Genomic DNA, 20593 nt, shown 5'->3' with positions numbered 1-20593 from the left:
AAACCTCTGAGACATGTAATGTTCATATTAAAATAAAATATCTTACTAACTCATTAAAGGGATCCTAAACCTCTGAGACATGTAATGTTCATATTAAAATAAAATATCTTACTAACTCATTAAAGGGATCCTAAACCTCTGAGACATGTAATGTTCATATTAAAATAAAATATCTTACTAACTCATTAAAGGGATCCTAAACCTCTGAGACATGTAATGTTCATATTAAAATAAAATATCTTACTAACTCATTAAAGGGATCCTAAACCTCTGAGACATGTAATGTTCATATTAAAATAAAATATCTTACTAACTCATTAAAGGGATCCTAAACCTCTGAGACATGTAATGTTCATATTAAAATAAAATATCTTACTAACTCATTAAAGGGATCCTAAACCTCTGAGACATGTAATGTTCATATTAAAATAAAATATCTTACTAACTCATTAAAGGGATCCTAAACCTCTGAGACATGTAATGTTCATATTAAAATAAAATATCTTACTAACTCATTAAAGGGATCCTAAACCTCTGAGACATGTAATGTTCATATTAAAATAAAATATCTTACTAACTCATTAAAGGGATCCTAAACCTCTGAGACATGTAATGTTCATATTAAAATAAAATATCTTACTAACTCATTAAAGGGATCCTAAACCTCTGAGACATGTAATGTTCATATTAAAATAAAATATCTTACTAACTCATTAAAGGGATCCTAAACCTCTGAGACATGTAATGTTCATATTAAAGAGAATGATAAAAAAAATGTTTGGGCTAAATTTTTTTGATATAAAATACAAGCATAATTTAATACCGAGAAAAACTAACTTTTTTATTTTAGTCAAAGCTCACCTTCTCCATTTTATTGTATGCCTAAAAGTCAGCATAATATACGCTGCAATCTACAGATATATTATTCCTGCGTTTTATTTCTAAGAGTTTCAGTACATGACATCATTGATTTTTTTGTTTGTGTAAGAGATTATGTTAACAAACAAAAAAGTCAATGATGTCACCGTTTAAAAATCTTTGGAAAATGCGCTTGAATAAATCATCATGTCTGTAGATTGATGTGTATATTATAAATCATCAATTCTGTAGATTGATGCGTATATTATGCTGATTTTTAAGTCAAACGAAGAAGGCGAGCTTCAACTAAAATAAAAAAGCTTGGTATTCATTTGTTCTTTTTTTTTTTAATTAAAAAAAATTCAGCCCAAACATTTTTTTTTATCATTCTCTTTAATATAAATGCAACATGTCTCAGAGGTTTGGGATCCCTTTAATAATTTATTTGATACAACAGCGTTCAACTTTCAAAGGTTCTGAAATATACTTATATGTTAATATATCATCAATAAAGTACTACATTGATGACCTTAAATGTGTTATTTCTCTCATGAAAAGCAAACCAATTTTTATTGCCATAACTGAAACATGTCTTCAAAAAAACAAGATATCAATAACTAATATATCCTTAGATGGCTATCTACTTGAGCAAACCGATTCATATTCTAATAAAGGAGGAACTCTTTTATATATAAAATTAGGTCTAAACTTTAAGTTGAGAACTGATCTCCAAATCAACAAACCAAAAAAACTAGAGTCAACCTTTATTGAAATAATTCTGTCATCTGAAAAAAATATAATTGTTGGATGCATCTATCATCACCCTTGTATGTGCATCACTGAATTCAAAGACATTTACTTACAAACTCTACTAGACAAGTTATCAATAGAAAATAAAAATATTATTCTTTTAGGCGACTTTAATATCAACCTCTTAAATTATTATCTATCAAATGAGGTATCAGCCTTTCTTAACTCTATGTGTTCTAACTCTCTCTATCTACTTATCACTATACCAAAAAGAACCACTATACAATCTAAAACACTCATTGGTAATATTTTTGTAAACTTCTACCCTCCAAATCTTAAACAAGGCAATCTAACAGTATCTTTACTGATCATCTTATCCAATTTATTGCCTAACAAATCACGGATAACTGCTGGCATTATTAATTCCATAAATATAAAAAATAAACTTCATAATAAATATAAAAGCAAATAATAATTCTATAGAAAGTTTACTTGTAAATAATTAGACTATTACTGACAAAAAGCAAATTGCTAACTTATTTAATGATTACTTCTCCTCAATTGCAGACTATCTATCATCAAAAACCCTCTAAGAATAACTTTAGCCACTTTCTAAAAAACTATAAACAAAACTCATTTTTTATATCCCAAGTTACACCACAAGAAGTAAAAGATTATTTGTCCAAAATGTATCCAAAAAAGAGCACAGGTCCTAACAGCATTCCCACAAATATACTTATCTTAACATCAAAAGAACTAAGTTATCCATTAACAGCTATAATTAATGAATTATTTAAATCCTGAGCACATCCTGACCTATTTAAAATTGCTAGGGTTATTCCAATCTTGAAAAAAGGCTCAAACACAAATCATCTTAATTATTGACCAATATCACTACTATCTAATATCAGTAAACTGCTGGAAAAACTTATGTATAAGAAATTAGAAATTAGAAAAGTCAGCACAATTGTCTATGTAAGCTTCGGTTTGGATTTCTCAAAAAACTTTGTACTAACCAAGCACTCATAGACATAACCGAAACTATAGGCGAAGCTTCAGACAATAACACATTTACTTGTGGGGTTTTTATTGACTTACAGAATACATTTGACACTGTGGATCCTGGAATTCTGTTATCAAAGTTACATCATTATGGTATCAGTGGAGTTGTTCACTCATGGTTTAAGTCATACCACTGAACCGTTCTCAATTTGTTACAATTTCTGATATCTCTTCTAATACCAAATCAGTATCTGTAGGTGTTCCCCAAGGCTCCATTCTTCGCCCTCTCCTTTTTCTTATCTACATCAATAACTTAAACACATATACCAAGTTCTCAAAAACATATCATTTTGCTGATGACACTAATGTCCTAATAACTGAAAAACCACTTAAAAAAATAAACCAACACCTTAATTACGACATAGCCTGCTTGGTTTTAATGTTAAGATCAAATAAAATATCCCTAAATGCTAAAAAAAAATTGAAATAATTCTATTTAAACCACACTCTGTACAAATACATAAATAATTAAATTTCAGAATCAGTGGCAAAAGTTAAATCTTATTATTCAAATAAAGTATTTAGGAATAATGTTAGATGAAAATCTTTCTTTCACACACCAACAGAAGCAGACTGCCCTTAAACTCATCTGTGCAAATGGAATGTTGGCAAAGATCAGACACTCTGTTAGCTACGAGACTCTCATAAATATATGGTATGCTATATTTAACTCGCATATGCTTTATGGTTTTCAGATATGGGGGCAAAATCAGTCAAAGTATACAAAGATCATAAAAAACCTTCAAAACAAATCACTTAAAATACTTCATTTCCAATCTAATAGATTTGACTCTAAAATCCTTTACAATCTCTAAAAAATTATGGATCTAAAAGATCTAATATTCCTACTGAATTGTACACTTGTATGGGACAGTTTGCATAATAACTTACTAATAAGCTTCAATAGTTATTATAAATTTGTTAATAAAAGTCATTGCCATAATCTTAGATCAGCATCATGTAACAATCTTGTAATACCTTTAAAGTAAACACTTAAGTATGGCATTAATTCCATTAATTATAAATCCATTAAATCATGGAATTATCTTCCCTCTGAAATCAAGACAACGTATCTAAGAAAAGGAAGTTGAGCTATAATAATAAAAATAAAAAGTGATGCTTCTGCTGTGTTATTTATCTCAATAATTGTTTTTCATGTTGTTTTGACTTTATCCTTTGTACCTGTAAAATTCAAGTTGTTTTTGCCTCTTTTCTTAAATAACATGCTATTGCTGATATTCTTGTTACTATATTGTTATCGTTCTATTATTTATTATTTTTAGCTTCTTTATTTTTTTAAGTGCTTTTTTTTTTAAATTCTTTTTAGTGTTTTTTTGTTTTATTTTTATTTTTTTATTATTATAATATAATTATTATTATTATATTACCTGATATTATTTATGTACTAGTAATATGTTATACATTTTGTCAAATTTATAATGAATATTTGTAGGTTGTCACGTTTTTGTCAGTTAAATAACTGTTTTTGACTGATCCTAACTTTGTATTTACTTTATAAAGTGAAATAATTCATTGATTGATTGATTACAGATGATATATTCTCGTAACATTAACGTTACTTAACAAATACTTGTAACTAGTATAAAACCAAATTTTGTATTTAATTTATTTTTAATAAATAAACAAAAAATTGTGCAAAAACCTAAGGAAAGCTCTCATATAATGCTGTTTAGAGGATCAGCTCGCATGGCTTGGCATGTTTGTTTTAGGAGAGCTTTTCTCTGCTCTTGCGCTCATTTACTCTAGCCAAGGCTTACATATATATATATATATATATATATATATATATATATATATATATATATATATATATATATATATATATATATATATATATATATATATATATATATATATATATATATATATTTTAGGGTGCCTTCAACCCTCTTTTAGATAAAAAAATTTAGAACTCAGTTTTTTTCATGTGCTGTGATTATCTTTTGTGATTAATTCTTATTTAAGTTTAATTGTCCAATATTTAGTTCATGCTCAAGCTCATTTTCTATTCAATAGTACCCAAATATTGTTTTAAAAAATGTTTCTTTTTAAATAGTACTCAACTTAGTACTTAAATGAAGGAAAATTTTATATAAATCCAAATTATGCTAAAAAAATTGTAAAAAAAGATATCAAAATGCTTATAGAAATTCATGTTTTTTATTTTTGATATAAAAACTGTAGTTTTTCTGAAATAGAATCTATAAAAGGGTTAACACAAAAGATAACCATACCTCATTAAAAACAATGAGCTGTGATTTTCTATCTAAAGGGGTTTTAAGGCATAATATCTTTATATACATACATATATAGAGAGAAAAGGATAGAGAGGAGAGAGAGAATACATACATATATATATATATAGAGAGAGAAAAGAAATCTTTAAACTATCGAGTGATTTCCTATTGTTCTTCTTGTTGGTTATCAATTATCATTAAGCATAGGGCGCAGAAATAAAACTTTGGTTGCCCATTTATTTAAACCTCTGAACAAAATTAGCAAAATGGAAAAATAAATCATATAATTAGAAAAAAAAAATGCAGATAAAAAAATAAATTATGAATAATTAAATTACTAATTATCTGATGAAGGTGGTCTGGGAAACTCAGTAAATAATAATTTAAAATTTTTAAATTTTCTTTCAAATAAAGTTCAGTATAGGGCTTTTTTTAATAAGGGCCTACTAGCAGTATATATTTTTGGCAAATATTACAAACAAACAATGTGAGACTAAATTACTACACAACATACAAATGCTCAAAAAAAAAAAAAAAATCTCGTTAGATTGCTTATTTTTTTAAGCATTTGATGTCTGATATTAAATTGGCATGATATTATATACTAATATATCTCCATTATCAAAATTAAAATGGTAACTTTCTTATAGAATAAGAATAGTTTCTATATATAATGAGAGTCACAGTTGTTAGGAAGTAAAACATAACAAATAAACAATCCCATACAGTATGTCTAGATACTGTAAAACTTGATACATGTTTTAACATTACATAATTTTAAGTTTACATAAGTTAGATATTTGCATACACTTTTGTTCCTATTTTCTCATAAAAAAAAAAGCTGTGACTCTTTCTTGACCTTAATTTTGTGTAATGGCTGCCATGAGCTCTGGCAAACATGCACGAATGAGTAATGGCAGCAGCAGCAGTAAGTATTAAAACATTATAGGATAGCCTTAACAATCTACCAACTATTAATTGTTTTACTTTAACTGGAGTTAATTACTAATGATAGATAAAATAACTTATAGAGGCCAAGGATGGTTTCAATAGAATAAAGCTTAGGCCAACCACTAAAACAAGTTATTAACATTGCTACTGTTTTAACTTTTGTTTCTTCCCAAACTTGGATTAGCAAATGTATTTGCATAGGTTGAACAGTTTTTAATTATACCACTTATTAATACTTACAATTTTCCTTTTTTTTTTTCTTATTATTCAGTCCTACATGTTATTGATTTCACGCTTATTTCTTAACTATATCTTTTAACTAAATTGTTTCTTAAAATTACAAGTTTTGAAAGATTAAATCAATTTACAATCTTAACTAATTTATAAAGTTTAATTTGGTTGAAAAATGTGTAATTAAAAAAATGTGTAAAACTACTATACTTTTACTAAAGAGTTATTTTTGTCATTTTTTTTTTTAATGGAATTTTATTTTCTGTACATGAAAAAACTTTATATTTTTCAATAGTTTTTTTAATTTTTTTTTGGTTTAATTGTAGGGAAAAAGGAATTATTACTGAAGTACCAAGTAATTCAGATGTCACATATTTTTGCAAAAATGCTTATCCAGCTCCAACTGTCGTTTCTCTTAAATCTCCTAATAAAAATAAAAATAAACAACAATCTGCAATGGACTATAAAGATACATGGCCAGAACCAAACTCATTGCAGTACAAGGTTGAAATATTGAAAGGTTCACTTAAGGGATCAATTGTAACTTTGAATGGAAATTGTGTCAGGTAATTTTATTTCCTTGATATTTAATGTTTTAGTTTTTTTTTTTTTTATGTTAATGAAGTATGGTAAATAAATATAATCATAAAGTTATAAATAAAAATAAGTAAAAAATATAAGAATATTTTTATCAGACGAGAAAAAGGTGTGTTTGTTAAAGAAAAGTTAAAAATGTTTCTGAAACAATCTTGTGTTCGAACCACTTCTTCTAGTGATGATGGATACTGGGTTGTCAAGGTAAGAACTATTTTGTCATGATTCATTAGTTATTTTTGATAATTTTTATTCATTTTTTAAAAATTAGTTTATTAGGTTTCATAAAAAAAGTCTTTTCCATTAATTCATTAGATTTCGTAAAAATTTTTGACAAATGTTTTGCTTTTATTTGTGCTTTGTAAAAAAAGTTGGTTTCTTGTTTAATTATTAAGGAAAAGTTTGCACCTATGTTTCTAAAATTATATATGGCCACTTTGTTAAGAAGATGTTATTGTTTTGAATTCGAATCAACTGTTTAATACAGCAATTTTTGTTCTGAGTTTAATTTATTATTAATTGTTTAAAAGATATTTATAATTAAATTTTTTTTTATTCATTTTTAGTAAGTTCAAATTGAATAAAGTATTTTGCTGAGTCATGCAGCTATAGTGGAATTACTAACATAATCAAAAATGTATAGTTCAATAGTATATTATATTATAATTTTTCTTTAAAAAACTTTTTAAAGACATACATTTGAGTGTCCATTACTTTTTTAATAACTCTTTTAAATGTTTCTTTCAAATGTGTTTTTGTAAAAATGTAAAAACTTTGTTTTAATACTATCAAATAAAAATAAGCTTCATTTGAACTCTTGTAATTTAAAAGATCATTTAAATCTGAAAAAAATATTTGGTCTTTTCAGGTTTAATATTTAGAGTTGAACTCCTATAATTCAAAAATTCTTGTAATTTAAATATATTTTGAGACCTCTTCGAAAACACTATTTCAACTACAAGTAAAAAGTTTTAAATACCTAAATTAATAAAAGCTCTTCATTTCTTTTATGTGTAAGTTGACCTTATTTTTTTATGTTAGATATACCTTTAATAGTCTCAATTTTAATTTAACATAAAAATTAAGATTTTAAAAATGTTAGGAATTTGACTAAATTTAATTTTTAAAAATAGCTGTATAAATAAAAGTTTATTTCGGCAAAAGGAAGTAGGTATGAAAAATGTATGAATTGTTCAAAATTGTTATGAATTTTGTTAAAGGTTCAAAGGACTGAAATAACATGTAAAATTATGTAAATTGTTTATATTATTTGGAAAGTTGTTAGATATAAAAGTTCTTCATGGATCTGGAAGGACATAATAGTTACATCTACCATATAACTGATATGGCCTTCCTCAACAATTGTAGCTTTGACAATATAAGTAGAGCATATTATACCCTTTGACAGTACTGAATAAATTATGTATATAATGAATAAATTATGTATATATGAAAGACTAATTTATATACTTGGAAGTGATTTAAGTTAGTTTTGTGTTACTGGAACTATTTTGTTTATAAAAGTAGTTTGGAGTCTTTAATTTTAGACAATGGAATCTGAAACCCCAAAAATTTGGTAGAATGTCCCTAATAATAATAATAATGAAAGATTTGTCTTTCCAACTGTTTAATTGAAATTATTTACTCAAATACTAATGTTACTATAACTATTTCTAATTATTTTAATCTGTCATTCCTTTTTGTAATTTATATCTAAAATTTCTTTTTTTTTTAATCTTGTAGTCATCAGAAGTTACTCGATACTCCTTGGGATTAACTTCTATTGTTTCACCTCAAGTTACACCTATCTTGAAAAAATCAAAAAAAAAAGAAAACTCAAGTATGAACACTGCTTTAGATATTTTAACTATATTGTGAATTTGTTTTTTTTAAAAAGAAATATAATATTGTCTCTTTCTATATAACTTTTAGTTGTGTATTTAAAATTATGTAAGTTGGTTTTTGATCAGTAGGGTCTGACTTTCATGTGAATTTTTTTTTTCCAAATAAAAAATTGCAGCAGTGTAAAATATAAACATTTACAAAGCAGTTTAAACTTTTAGATACAATATAATTTGTAAATACTACATATACATACTATATGTTGCATCCTGTTGCATACTATAATACTATATATATACTGTACCAATTGACATGCAAAAGTATTTTATATACAAAACCTAATATTAGGGTGGAAAAAAATTACTTTTTTTTGAATATTTCTTCTGTTAAACCCTTAGATTAGTTCTACATAATAAAATAACACTGGGTTTAAAATAGTTTTGATTAAAAAATATTAGGGGTCCCAACTGCCCCTTGAATAATCAATGGTCCATAATATAAAAGTGTAGTTTTATAAAAATTTTACAAAAAGTAATCATATTTTATAAAAACTTGTTATAAAAAATTATATTAAAAACTTTTAAAAAACTTACCGTTTTTTTAAAAAATGTTAGTTTTTAAGCAATAAAATCTAAAATGATAATATTTATATAAAATTCGCTCACACTTGTCCAAAAATGAGAATAATTACTCCGAAAAGCACTAGAAAAACCCTTTGGTGGGAACAATTACACACCTTCCTGATAAAAAAAATCCAAAATTTGAAATCTTTTATAACCATCCGAGAAAAAAAATTCAATTTGAAGTTTTCAGCATTGTCCAAAAAGTTTGCAAAATGGTACAACATGTATCTTTGGAATAAAAATCATAAAAATAAGTCAGAAATTGTATTAAAAACATTTTGTTATTATTACAAAGCCCTAGTGAGTAATATTTAATTCTAAACAAGTTTTTGTAATTCCAGAAAAAAGCAGTTGTTTGTCAAGTGTTAAATTCTGCATGACAACTTTTTTTTAACTTCAAAGCAAAAATGCCAAATTCTGTTAAAAAACAAGATGACTGTAGGAAAACAGTTTGTTTCCTGTGTTTGAACAAATGTACTGGAGAATTGACAATTTTTTTGATTGAACAAATCAAGAAATCAGTTTCATTCACACTTGACTTTTCTGACTCACAAGTTCCAAGTGGAATATGCAATACCTACAGGATTCTTTTAGGAAAAAAGTGCAAAAGTGAATATGCGGCTCTCCCAAACCTTTATGATTTCACAGAAATCCTGGTTAGACCAGAGACACGTGGTCAGCCTTGTGATTGCATTATTTGTTGAGTTAGTCATTTGAAAGCACTTCAAAAGCACTCTTTGGACAATTCAGAATCTTCAGGAGCTTCACAAAATCAAAGAAGATTCAGACTGTCTCACACTTGTTGCAAGAGGAGTATCACATCAGTGGAATCAATACACTTTTAGAGAAAATCTTGAACAACTTGCTTCAAAGGATCCAAAAGCCAGTGAACAGATTGCATCAACTGTTATCTCAGCAAAATAGTCCTCACCTCATGGAACTATAAGAATTGCGCAAAATGGTGGAGACCGTCCCATGCCAATTACTCCAGGTAAAGGGAATCTTGCTTAATACTTCAACAGTTAAAATACTACATAAAATGTTTTGCATTTTAATAAGGCCACTGCTTTTTAAGTGTCTCAAATTGGTGTTTTTCAAATTTCTTTCCTAAAGGTCCTTCAAACCCCGAGAGACTGTTTGGTGATGTGCCACTTTTACAAGCTCAAGATCTTGTCTGGATACAAAACAACACTGGACTGTCAAACAACAACATCAAAAAACTTGCATCTACATTAAACCAAGTCACAAATACAAAAGTTGTCGAGCCAAGATTTAAAGAAAAGTTTCTTGAAATTGGAAAGCAATTGGCAGACCACTCCTCACACACATACATATCCATTTCAAATGACAAGCAGCAGTCCAGAAAACAATTTGTGGTTCACTGCAAAAATCTGTCTGAGCTACTGAATGATGTCTTGTTGCAACGTTATGTTCAAGGCTACTTGGTGAAGTTAGGCATCGATGGTGGAGTTGGTTTCCTTAAAGTCAGTCTTGGCATTCAAGAAGAAGAAGCAAGACTTTCATCCATTTCACCACCAGGCAAAAAGGCGGTGTTATTTCAAACACCCAGAGACAGTGAAATTAAGCGCCAACTTTTTGTTGCAGTTGCTGAGGATGTTCCTGATAATTATAGGACCCCTAAAGTCCATACCGTTTTCTTTCATGTCAAGGAATTCATTGATCACAGGAAGAAATCTCTTGGCAAGTACAGTGAGCAGGAAGAAAAGCAAAAATTGTTTTATTATGATTCTCAAAGCAGTCAACATACAATTTCTGACTTATTTTTATGTTTTTATTACAAAGATAAAAAATGTTATATTTTCAGCATTTTTCAACTTTTTTGACTATGCTGAAAACTTCAAAGTGAATTTTTTTTCTTGGACGGTCATAAATTTTAATTTTTGGATTTTTCATATCAGGAAGGTGTGTAACGGGTGATGCGGAAGTTATCGGACAAATCCTAATTTCATTATTTGAGCATAATAATTAGTTTTTGTGGTTTTATGCGTAGACATAAACGTTCTATAAAATATAAACTTTATTATTTGAAACACAATTATCTAAAATGAGGTTAAATGCAGCTGAACGAGAATCTTTTTGAAAGCGACTAAAAATGTTTTTTGTAAATAAACCTAATATAAAAAAAAAAAAAAAATCGTAAATCATTTTGAAAAGGAAGGATTTGCTCGAAGTACAATATATGATAACCTAAAAAGAATTAAAACTGTTCAATCGTTTTCTGATAGAAAGCACCCTGGTCGTCTGACATCCTGGACTAGAGAAAAGAAAGCCGAATTAACGAGACTTGTCAACAATCGAAAAGGGGTCAGTCAGCAGGCCTTCCCAGGAGAGGCGTGCGGTCGGTCGCTTTGAGTGACCACGCATATATATATATTTTTTGAGAGTTTGGCCACGGTTTTTTAGCATATATTAATGACGCATTTTTAAAAAGGCGCTGAAAAAACCTAACTAAATTGTCGTATTATTTTATTATTTTTATTCATAATTTATTCCTATTATTAATATAAAAATATGAACATAAAAATGAAATATATATATATATATATATATATATATATTTATACTTATTTAAAAATTTTTTTTTTTTCTTATTACAATTTTTTTTTTTTTTGTATAGTAAACATTAAAAAAAAATTTATTTGTTTATATTTATTTTTTATTTATTTATATTATAATTATTTATAATATATTTTTAGGTGTTGATTTTTTCAGCAACGATATTTGAGACAAGTCGAAAAAATAAACAGAAAATGTGACCGAAAACTTTTTTAATTTATTTTGAAAAATATGCTCTGCTGACGCGGGATGCGAACCCGGGTCTCCGCGGCGCTGTGTAATGTCTTAACCGAATGAGCTAATCGTTCATATCCTTATCAAGAACCTTGTAGATAATAATTCTTATAGAACTTAGAAGTTATTTTTTGTAAAAAGACATACTTATGCGAAAAAATTTAAAATTAGAAAAAAAAATATGTAAAATAAAAAAAAAAAAATTTTGTTATAAGAAAAAAAAATTCAAAAAAAAAATATATATATATTATTTTTATGTTATTATTTCCTTATTAATGAAAAGAATAAATTATTAATAAAATTACAAAATAATACAACGAATTTAATTTGATTTTTTCAGCGCCTTTTTAAAAATGCGTTTTTAATATTTGCTAAAAAAGCGTGGCCGAGTTATCCAAAAAAAAATAAATATCCGTGTTCACTCAAGGCGTGCGACCGCACGCCTCTCCTGGGAAGGCCTGGTCAGAGAAAAATAGGTATTAAATTCGGTGTAAATCAATCGACAATTGGTCATCAGTTAAAAAAGGTGAACATTAAATATAGAAAACGTGAAAAGACTCCAAAATACAATATAGAACAACAAACAAAGGCAAAGAAAAGAAGCAGGAAACTAGTTAACCAACTCTATAACACAAAATTGCTTCTAGTCATCGATGACGAAAAATACTTTTGTTTTGCAGGGGACAACATGCCTGGAAATTCTGGATACTACACAAACAACAAAAAGACATGCCCAAAAAGTGTTCGTTTTATAGGAAATGAAATATTTCCAAAAAAATTATTAATGTGGATAGCCATATCTGACCGTGGTATGTCCGAGCCATTGTTTCGCACTTCCAAGGCTGTAGCAATCAATTCATCAATCTATGTTAATGAATGTTAAGAAAAACGACTGCTTCCATTTATTCACAAGTATCATTGAGACTTTAATTATTTATTTTTGCCAGATTTAGCAAATTCTCATTATTCTAAAGATTCTCTAAATTGGATGGACCAATATGTCTATTACGTTGATAAAGAATCCAATCCCCCAAATGTGCCTCAAGCACGACCAATTGAAAATTTTTGAGGACATTTGGCACAGAAGGTTTACATGGGAGATTGGCAAGCTTCAACAGAGCAAGTTTTGATTGATCGCATTAAACTAAAATTACAAGAAATTTATTTAAACTTTTTACAGTCGCATATGAAAGGCGTCAGAGCAAAATTGAGATCAATTGCAGATGATGGTGTTTTTTCATATAAAAAATAATATATTTTTATTAAAAGATAAATGCTTTATTAAAAAAAAAATATAATAGTAGTTTGTTTTTTTATTTATAAATAAGTTATTGACATTTTTACTTTGTCCGATAACTTCCGCATCACCCGTTATATTGTTCCCACCAAAGAGTTTTTCCGGTGCTATTCGGAGTAATTATTCTCATTTTCAGACAAGTGCGCTTTTTTTGAGTACTAGGTTGACATACTTTAAAAAAATTTATTTTGGACAGTAATATGGACTGGTTAATTATTAAAAGGTCAGTTGGGACCCCTAAATATATATATATATACATATATATTATATATATATATATATATATATATATATATATATATATATATATATATATATATATATATATATGTAACATACTACAGTAATACATATTTATACTGCAATTTTGCATTTAAATATTACACACTACATTACATTACATATTAAAGGACTACACTACAGTCCTGATTAGATTTTTAGATCCGGATCCAGCTCTATTTTGTGGGAATTGTTTTGGAGAATTTGAAAATAAAAATTATTTTCTTTAAGAAATGCTTCTGTTTGGGAGCATTTCTTAATGTGCAATTGTGATGAGTGTGTACAGGATGCAAATGTATTTGAAAATTAAAACAGCTAAAAGTTCTCATTATGTTCTACAAAGTAATTGATAATTTATTATCATGATACTGCTAAAAGTATCAAAAGGTAATTAAAATTTGTTTTAGCCAATGGACTAAAAATGCCTGCTAGTTCAATTGTTAATGTAAATATTTTAATGTACTATGCTGAAGATATCAACGTTTAAATAATAACACAATTTAAAAAATGAAAGTTGAAAATTTTATTTCTATAATTTGAAAAAATATCTGAGTATTAAGAGTGCCATGTTGTGCATGGAGAATATCTCTAGTAGTGCATTATTTTTGTCCCTGGCAGTGCGTTTCTGATCAAATTGATTTTTCCTCTAATTCATCTTTCATTTAATTATAGTGACCACATTTTTTATATTAGACACCCAAATTTTAGGAAAATTTTTAAGAATTTTTTAGGAGACACTTTTTTTTTTCTTTCCATTTTTTGAATGTTTTATTCTGAATTCACTACCAACAAAAAATTTATTTTTTAAAATCTAATTCACTCCCAACAATGCTGCAAGCGGTAGTTGGTAAAATGCAAACCGCGAGCTGCAAATTGGTAGTATGCAAACTGGTAGTATGCAAACTTTTTTTTCCGTTTGCCATTAAATTGTTTATTTTACTATATATTTTATGGACTTCAGCAAAAATATAAATTATATTTTATTTAAAAGAAATGTAATCTAATTTAAATTAAATATATCAAATTCCACTATATCTAATTCAAATTAAAGAATTGATTAGCAAAAGTTTTTTTAAATATCATAGATGTAGCGATCATTAAAATATAATGTCTTGATTCACAAAAAAGTTTTTAGTTTGCATTTTACTGGCAACCAATGAAAGCAACAGTACAGGAAAGTACATGAAAACATGATGGGAGAGAGTTCCAAAAGATTGAAGTGCGGGAAAACAAGATGGAACAGAGTTCCAAAAGGTTGAAGTGTGGGAAAACATGATGGGGGAGAGTTCCAAAAGGTTGAAGTACGGGAAAAAAAAACTAGATGAATGAAAGTTTTTAGAGCATGCATAGACAGATACATTGAAAAAATAAAAAAGGTAATAATTTAAATAATTTGTGTACTGTTTTACTTTTACAGTTTTAAGTACATTAAAAAGAATAAATTTCCTTTATTTTATTGTTTTTTTAAAAAGGAAAGCGAAAATATAAATTGCTATCTGTTTGTAAAATGTATTTGTATACTTTTAATGGAGCAAGTATATATTGTCCCTAAATGAATATGTCTATGTAATGAATGCGTATATTTTTATTTACGACTTTTATTATATAATTATATTTATTTGTTCCTTAGTATATGCATATTTAGCTTATTTGGATAAGGCATTTATTCATACACGGAAACTCCATGGTTCAAATCCCACCATTATTTACTTGCTCCATTAATTTTATACAAATACATTTCACAAACAGATAGCAATTTATATTTTCACTTTCCTTTTTTAAAAAAACAATAAAATATCGGAAAATCATTCTTTTTTATGTCGACTTAAAACTGTTTTTTTTTTTGCTTTTCTTTATCCAATTTCCTTGCTCAAAATAACAACCACCCTAAAAAACAAAAGTGAAAACAGTGCACAAGTTATTTAAATTATTACTTTTTTTTTAAATTTAAATTTAATTTAATTTCACATTTTGTTAGCTTTCTACGCCTAATATAATAAAACTTGCAAATGCCCGTGACCAATTTGTCTAAAATAAAATGTAGTTGTCTAAAATAAAATGTGTGGACATACAAGAGGAAAAACTACTCATTTTCTGGGAAAGCTTGATGTATGTATAAATGTGTGTTTAGATAACATGTCTAACATCACACTGAAATAACCTGCGCCCCCTCCCTTCAGTAATAGTTGTGTATATAAGCTTTTTGTGCTACCACCAATACTTTAATTTTTACGCCACTTACCAATCTACTATAAAGATGAATATATATACGTTCGATTCAAGAAGGAAAGGATTCAAGAGGAAATCATGTAGTTCAAACAATGTAATTCTTAATGAAACTTAAATTACTGACAAATAGATAAGTTTATAACAGTATTTTTCTGAGAAAAATTGTTCAATAATTTTTCTAAAGTTGAGTTTTTTTGCCTCCTTGTTTTCAATGAAGAATATTGCAAATGGTGTCAATCTTTTTTGCGTCATCAATGTACCTAGGTAGGTTTTAATTAACTTCAACTTGCTGAAACTATGTTCACTGCTGGGCATTGTTGCTAGAATTGTCAGCAATCTGTACTATCCACAGATTAGTAAAAAGGTCTTTTCAATTGGTGTTTTTGATTATATTGTGTGATAGTGTTTTGTTGGCTGCCTTCTGCTTCTGCTTCTGCTCACACCATTTGTCAAAAACAGTTGTTATCAAACTGACGTGTAGAATTTTCATGGTATAGTTTTCCCCCATTTATATCTGAAATGTTTTTCATAGTCAGGTGTTCTTGTAACATTTATAATCCCCTTTAAGTTTGTCCTTTGGTGGAAGTTTTTTCAGGACAAATAGAAATCCCCAATGACTCGTATTTGGAAAACTTGTCCATTCTGTCTTGTCAATTAGGGACACGAAAACATAATTTTTGAAAAATTCTTCTGTGCTATGTATTTGACCAACACTCGATTTTTTTTGATTTTGAGCTTGAACACCTTTTCAAACTGCAACCATATTAGACCTGCGTCATAGTCTTAACCTCTACAATTGTTTACGTCTAGCCTACAAGTCTTTATTTCTTCAATTAGAAGGTTAGAATGAGCTTCACCAGTCGACCTTTCTTGGCCGATTGCTTCATTTTCTTTATGAACATAGCGGATGGTTAGAGAAATTTGGCCTTTGAGACTAAGGTCAAAAGTGTAATTCAAAATAACTAAAAAATACTTTCCAAACTTTACCTTGTTCACTAAAGTTATAAATGGCGTTTTTTTTAATTTTAGAATATTCTTCATTGCTCTTCAGGAAAGGTTTTGGAAATTTCAGTTTTAGTCAAAGATAAATAAAAAGAAATCATTAAAAAATATATTAAAAAAACTTTTTAAAAACATCATTTTTTAAATTGTCTAAAAAAGTAAATAAGTATTAATATATTTAAATAAATTTTTAAAAAGCAACATTTCTGAAATAGACTCAAAAGTAAAAAATGAACTTTTTCTCGGGACCTGAGGACTTGTACACAACCTGTAAAACCCATTAAAGTCAATGAAAATGTTGAACGCCTTAGATTTTAAATGGTAAAGATATTTTATGAAGTATGTATAGTAAACGACCAGGGCTATGGCCGGGGCCAGGTTTGATAACACATAGCCGCGACCGGGGATGAGTTTATGATCAGTGCTGAATTAATATTGATAGATCCTATAAAAATGTTATTTTTAGTTGAAATTTATGATGTGAGTTATAATTAAAAACAATTCTTTTATTGGATCTACCAATAAAAATGCAACCCCGGTCATAAACACGGCCGGGGCTGCATTGAAATTGATAGATCCTATAAAATATTGTTTTTAAATAAAATTCATATCATAAATTTTAATTAAAGATAACATTTTTATAGGATCTATCAATATTAATGCAGCCCTGATCATAAACCTGGCCCTGGTCATCGCTATGTATTATCAAACCTAGCCCCGACCCTGGCCCCGGTCACTTACTATATATGTATATATATATATATATATATATATATATATATATATATATATATATATATATATATATATATATATATATAAATGTATATTATTTGCCTGCCTAATCCCTCACTTTAATTCAACATACATACTGAGGTGTATATTTAACTTCATTCATAAAATTTAAATTTAATGTAAATTCATAAAATTTAAAATATATTACAATTTTTCTATTCCTATTTTTCAATCCAATATTTTATTGCGACAATTTTATGTGCATAACTCTATATATGTTACAGCTCTATATTTATGTGCTCAAAGCAGTTAAAATGTTTTATAATTTTGTAAAATGATGTAGTTGTGTCAAAAGCGCCTATAGAGTCATCACTGGAAACAAAAACTGAAGAATCGAAAGCATCTAAAAAGGATGTTAAAGAAAAAGAAAAGGCAAGGAAAAAAGATGAAAAAGAAAAGGTCTAAAGTTTATTCATTATCATTTTTTTTTTAATAATATTGAGTGTGTATATTTTCAATTTAATTTGATTTGTAGTTTTTTATCGTGGTGTTTTTATATTGCTGTTGTTTTCTTTTTAGGAAAAAGAAGAATTAAATGATATTAAAAAGTTAGAAAGTTTGTTTGTAAAAGCCTTTCAAAAAACTAAAGAAGATTTACAATTGGAAGATTCAAAGGTAATTTTTTCACTTTAAGTTGTTTAATAGCTTGTATTTTTTAAATTTAATTAAAAAATTTTTTTTTTCACTTATTAATGAGTTAGGAAAATTTCTGTTCTTTTGTTAATTGTTATTATTTCTGAAATTTGTGAACTGCTCTTTTATTTTATTTATTTTTTTAAACTATGAATTCACATAATTATATATTTATGAAGGTTTAAAAATAATAAAAGAGATACTGAAGAAATGTATTTAAAAAAAGACAATGATAAATTAATTGTTGACTTTAATAATTTTTGGTATTTAATAATTTGTAACGGAGTTGTAAAATAACAAAAGTTTCAAATTTATTGAATTATTATTACGCAAAATGTGTATATGAAGAAGCTTACTCCTGCTTCGATAGTTGGAATTGGTTTCAATTAATTTTCTCAAGTTCTGTTAACTCAAATAGAAAGTTGTAACAAAGATCAAATGTGAATTATTTTGATATTTAAAAGTTCAACTAAAACATTTATTAAAATTTGTTTATAAATTGAAATATAAAATAAATATATATATAAAATGAAAGTCTAAGTTAAACCTCCGATAAACCTCAATCAAACATCCGATACTTCTCTGTTACATTTATTTAAGACGTTTATTAGGGGTTGTCCATAAAGTACGTACGCTCATAGGGGGGAGGGGGGAGGTCTTCAATAAGCGTACGAAAGCGTATGGGAGGGGGGGGGGGAGGGTTCAATTTAAAAGTACGTACTTCGATTTTCTAATTTGTCACAATTAAACAGCTAATCAATAGAAAAGTTACATTCTGACTAAAGATTCTAGTTTGCCAACATAAAAAGATGTATGGTACATGGAGTAGAGGGTAAGGGAAAGTATGCACCCTTGATCCAAAAATCCAAGGGGAAAAAAATTAAACAAAAATTTACGAAAGAAAAAATTATAAAACTACTTTAGAGTTTTCTATATTTATGGTTCTAATAAACTTTAAGAAAGTATATATAAATTTTGTAGTCAATATTATTTTTACAATTATTATTAATTTAGGAGAATGTTATTAACATAATGCGCCCTGGATTTTATGATCAAGGGTGCACACTTTCCCCTATAGTTTTCCTCTATGCACACACATGTATGGGCGCCCTCAGAATTTTTTGATGTTCCAGATAGGACACTTTCACACATCGTGCAAACTCCAAATTTAAGTTTGTTTATACCTATGAGGAGGCCTTGCAAAATATCGGGATGGCGGAGGCCTGTGAACAAAAAGCCCTAAAACCCCTACCCTCCCCTGCCCATATGTGAGGGCACTAATATAGTAAAATTTTAAACTTTACCATCTAAAACTAAGTTTAAATTTTTATTGACAGATTGTAATTTTTGTAGAAAAATATTGTAAATTACAAAAGTTATGACCATGCAAATTTTCCGACCCCCAAAATGAGAGGGGTGTAAATTTTGCATGGTCATAACTTTTTTGTAATTTACAATATTTTTCTACAAAAATTAAAATCTGTCGATAAATTTAAATTTAGTTTTAGATGGTAAAGTTAAAAATTTTGCTACCTATTTCCCTCACGTTTGGGCAGGGAAGGGGGGAGGCAAACGTTTTAGGGCTTTTTGTTCCCAGGCCTCCGTCATCCTAATTTTTTGCAAGGCCACCTCATTTGACATATTAACAAACTTAAGTTTGCACGATGTGTGAAAGTGTTCTATCTGGAACATCAAAACATCCTGAGGGAGCCCATGCACACATGCCACTCCTTATATACTGGCCCTGAGTAAGTCGTAAAGTAAAGTATCTAAGGTACCCTCCGCCTTTTTGTTTTTTTAAATAAACTTTTTTATTAAGAAAAAAAAGTTAAGGGGGGGGGGGGGGTATTTTAGAAACGTACGTATTTTTTAAGGGGGGAGTGGGGACATAAAAGTACGCATGGCAACAGGGGGAGGGTCAAATTTCAAAATTTTTGGCGTACGTACTTTATGGACGACCCCTTAGTATAGCTAAATTTGTATGTATATTGTATATTTTATAAATTTATCTACACATAAGATAGTACTTATAACATCATATTAAAATAACCATGTACTTAAGAACATACATTGATGAGAGTTAGGCCAGACAATATCTACTTATGAGAGACATTCATCATAGCAAAAAAAAATATATTTTTCTTTTAGCTTTCTATCTTGTTAGAATTAAAAGGAGTATTTGGTAGTGGTGTAGTTATATATATATATATATATATATATATATATATATATATATATATATATATATATATATATATATATATATATATATATAGTTATATAAATTGTGTAGCTTTCTATTTTGTTAGAATTAAAAGGACTGCGCTCAACTTGTTTCTCCGCGCAGTGACCTTGTTCGTCAAGGTTCGTGTTTCTGA

At 27.7% G+C, this 20593-nt stretch overlaps 1 protein-coding gene across 1 annotated transcript in view; it reads left to right on the top strand.

Annotated features, from left to right (window-relative positions):
• Positions 1-20593, top strand: part of LOC100198869 (bromodomain adjacent to zinc finger domain protein 1A) — a 44240-nt gene that overhangs the window by 3978 nt on the left and 19669 nt on the right. The window contains exons 3-7 of the mRNA XM_065805465.1: positions 6437-6676; positions 6806-6908; positions 8448-8544; positions 17866-17981; positions 18102-18197. Of these exons, the coding sequence (XP_065661537.1) occupies positions 6437-6676; positions 6806-6908; positions 8448-8544; positions 17866-17981; positions 18102-18197 (652 nt within the window). The remainder of the gene's footprint in view (positions 1-6436; positions 6677-6805; positions 6909-8447; positions 8545-17865; positions 17982-18101; positions 18198-20593) is intronic.

This window comes from Hydra vulgaris, chromosome 09 (assembly GCF_038396675.1).
Source record: "Hydra vulgaris chromosome 09, alternate assembly HydraT2T_AEP".
NCBI lineage: Eukaryota > Metazoa > Cnidaria > Hydrozoa > Anthoathecata > Hydridae > Hydra > Hydra vulgaris.
Note: the sequence above shows the minus strand (reverse complement) of the source record. Positions and strands in the feature narration are given on the sequence as shown.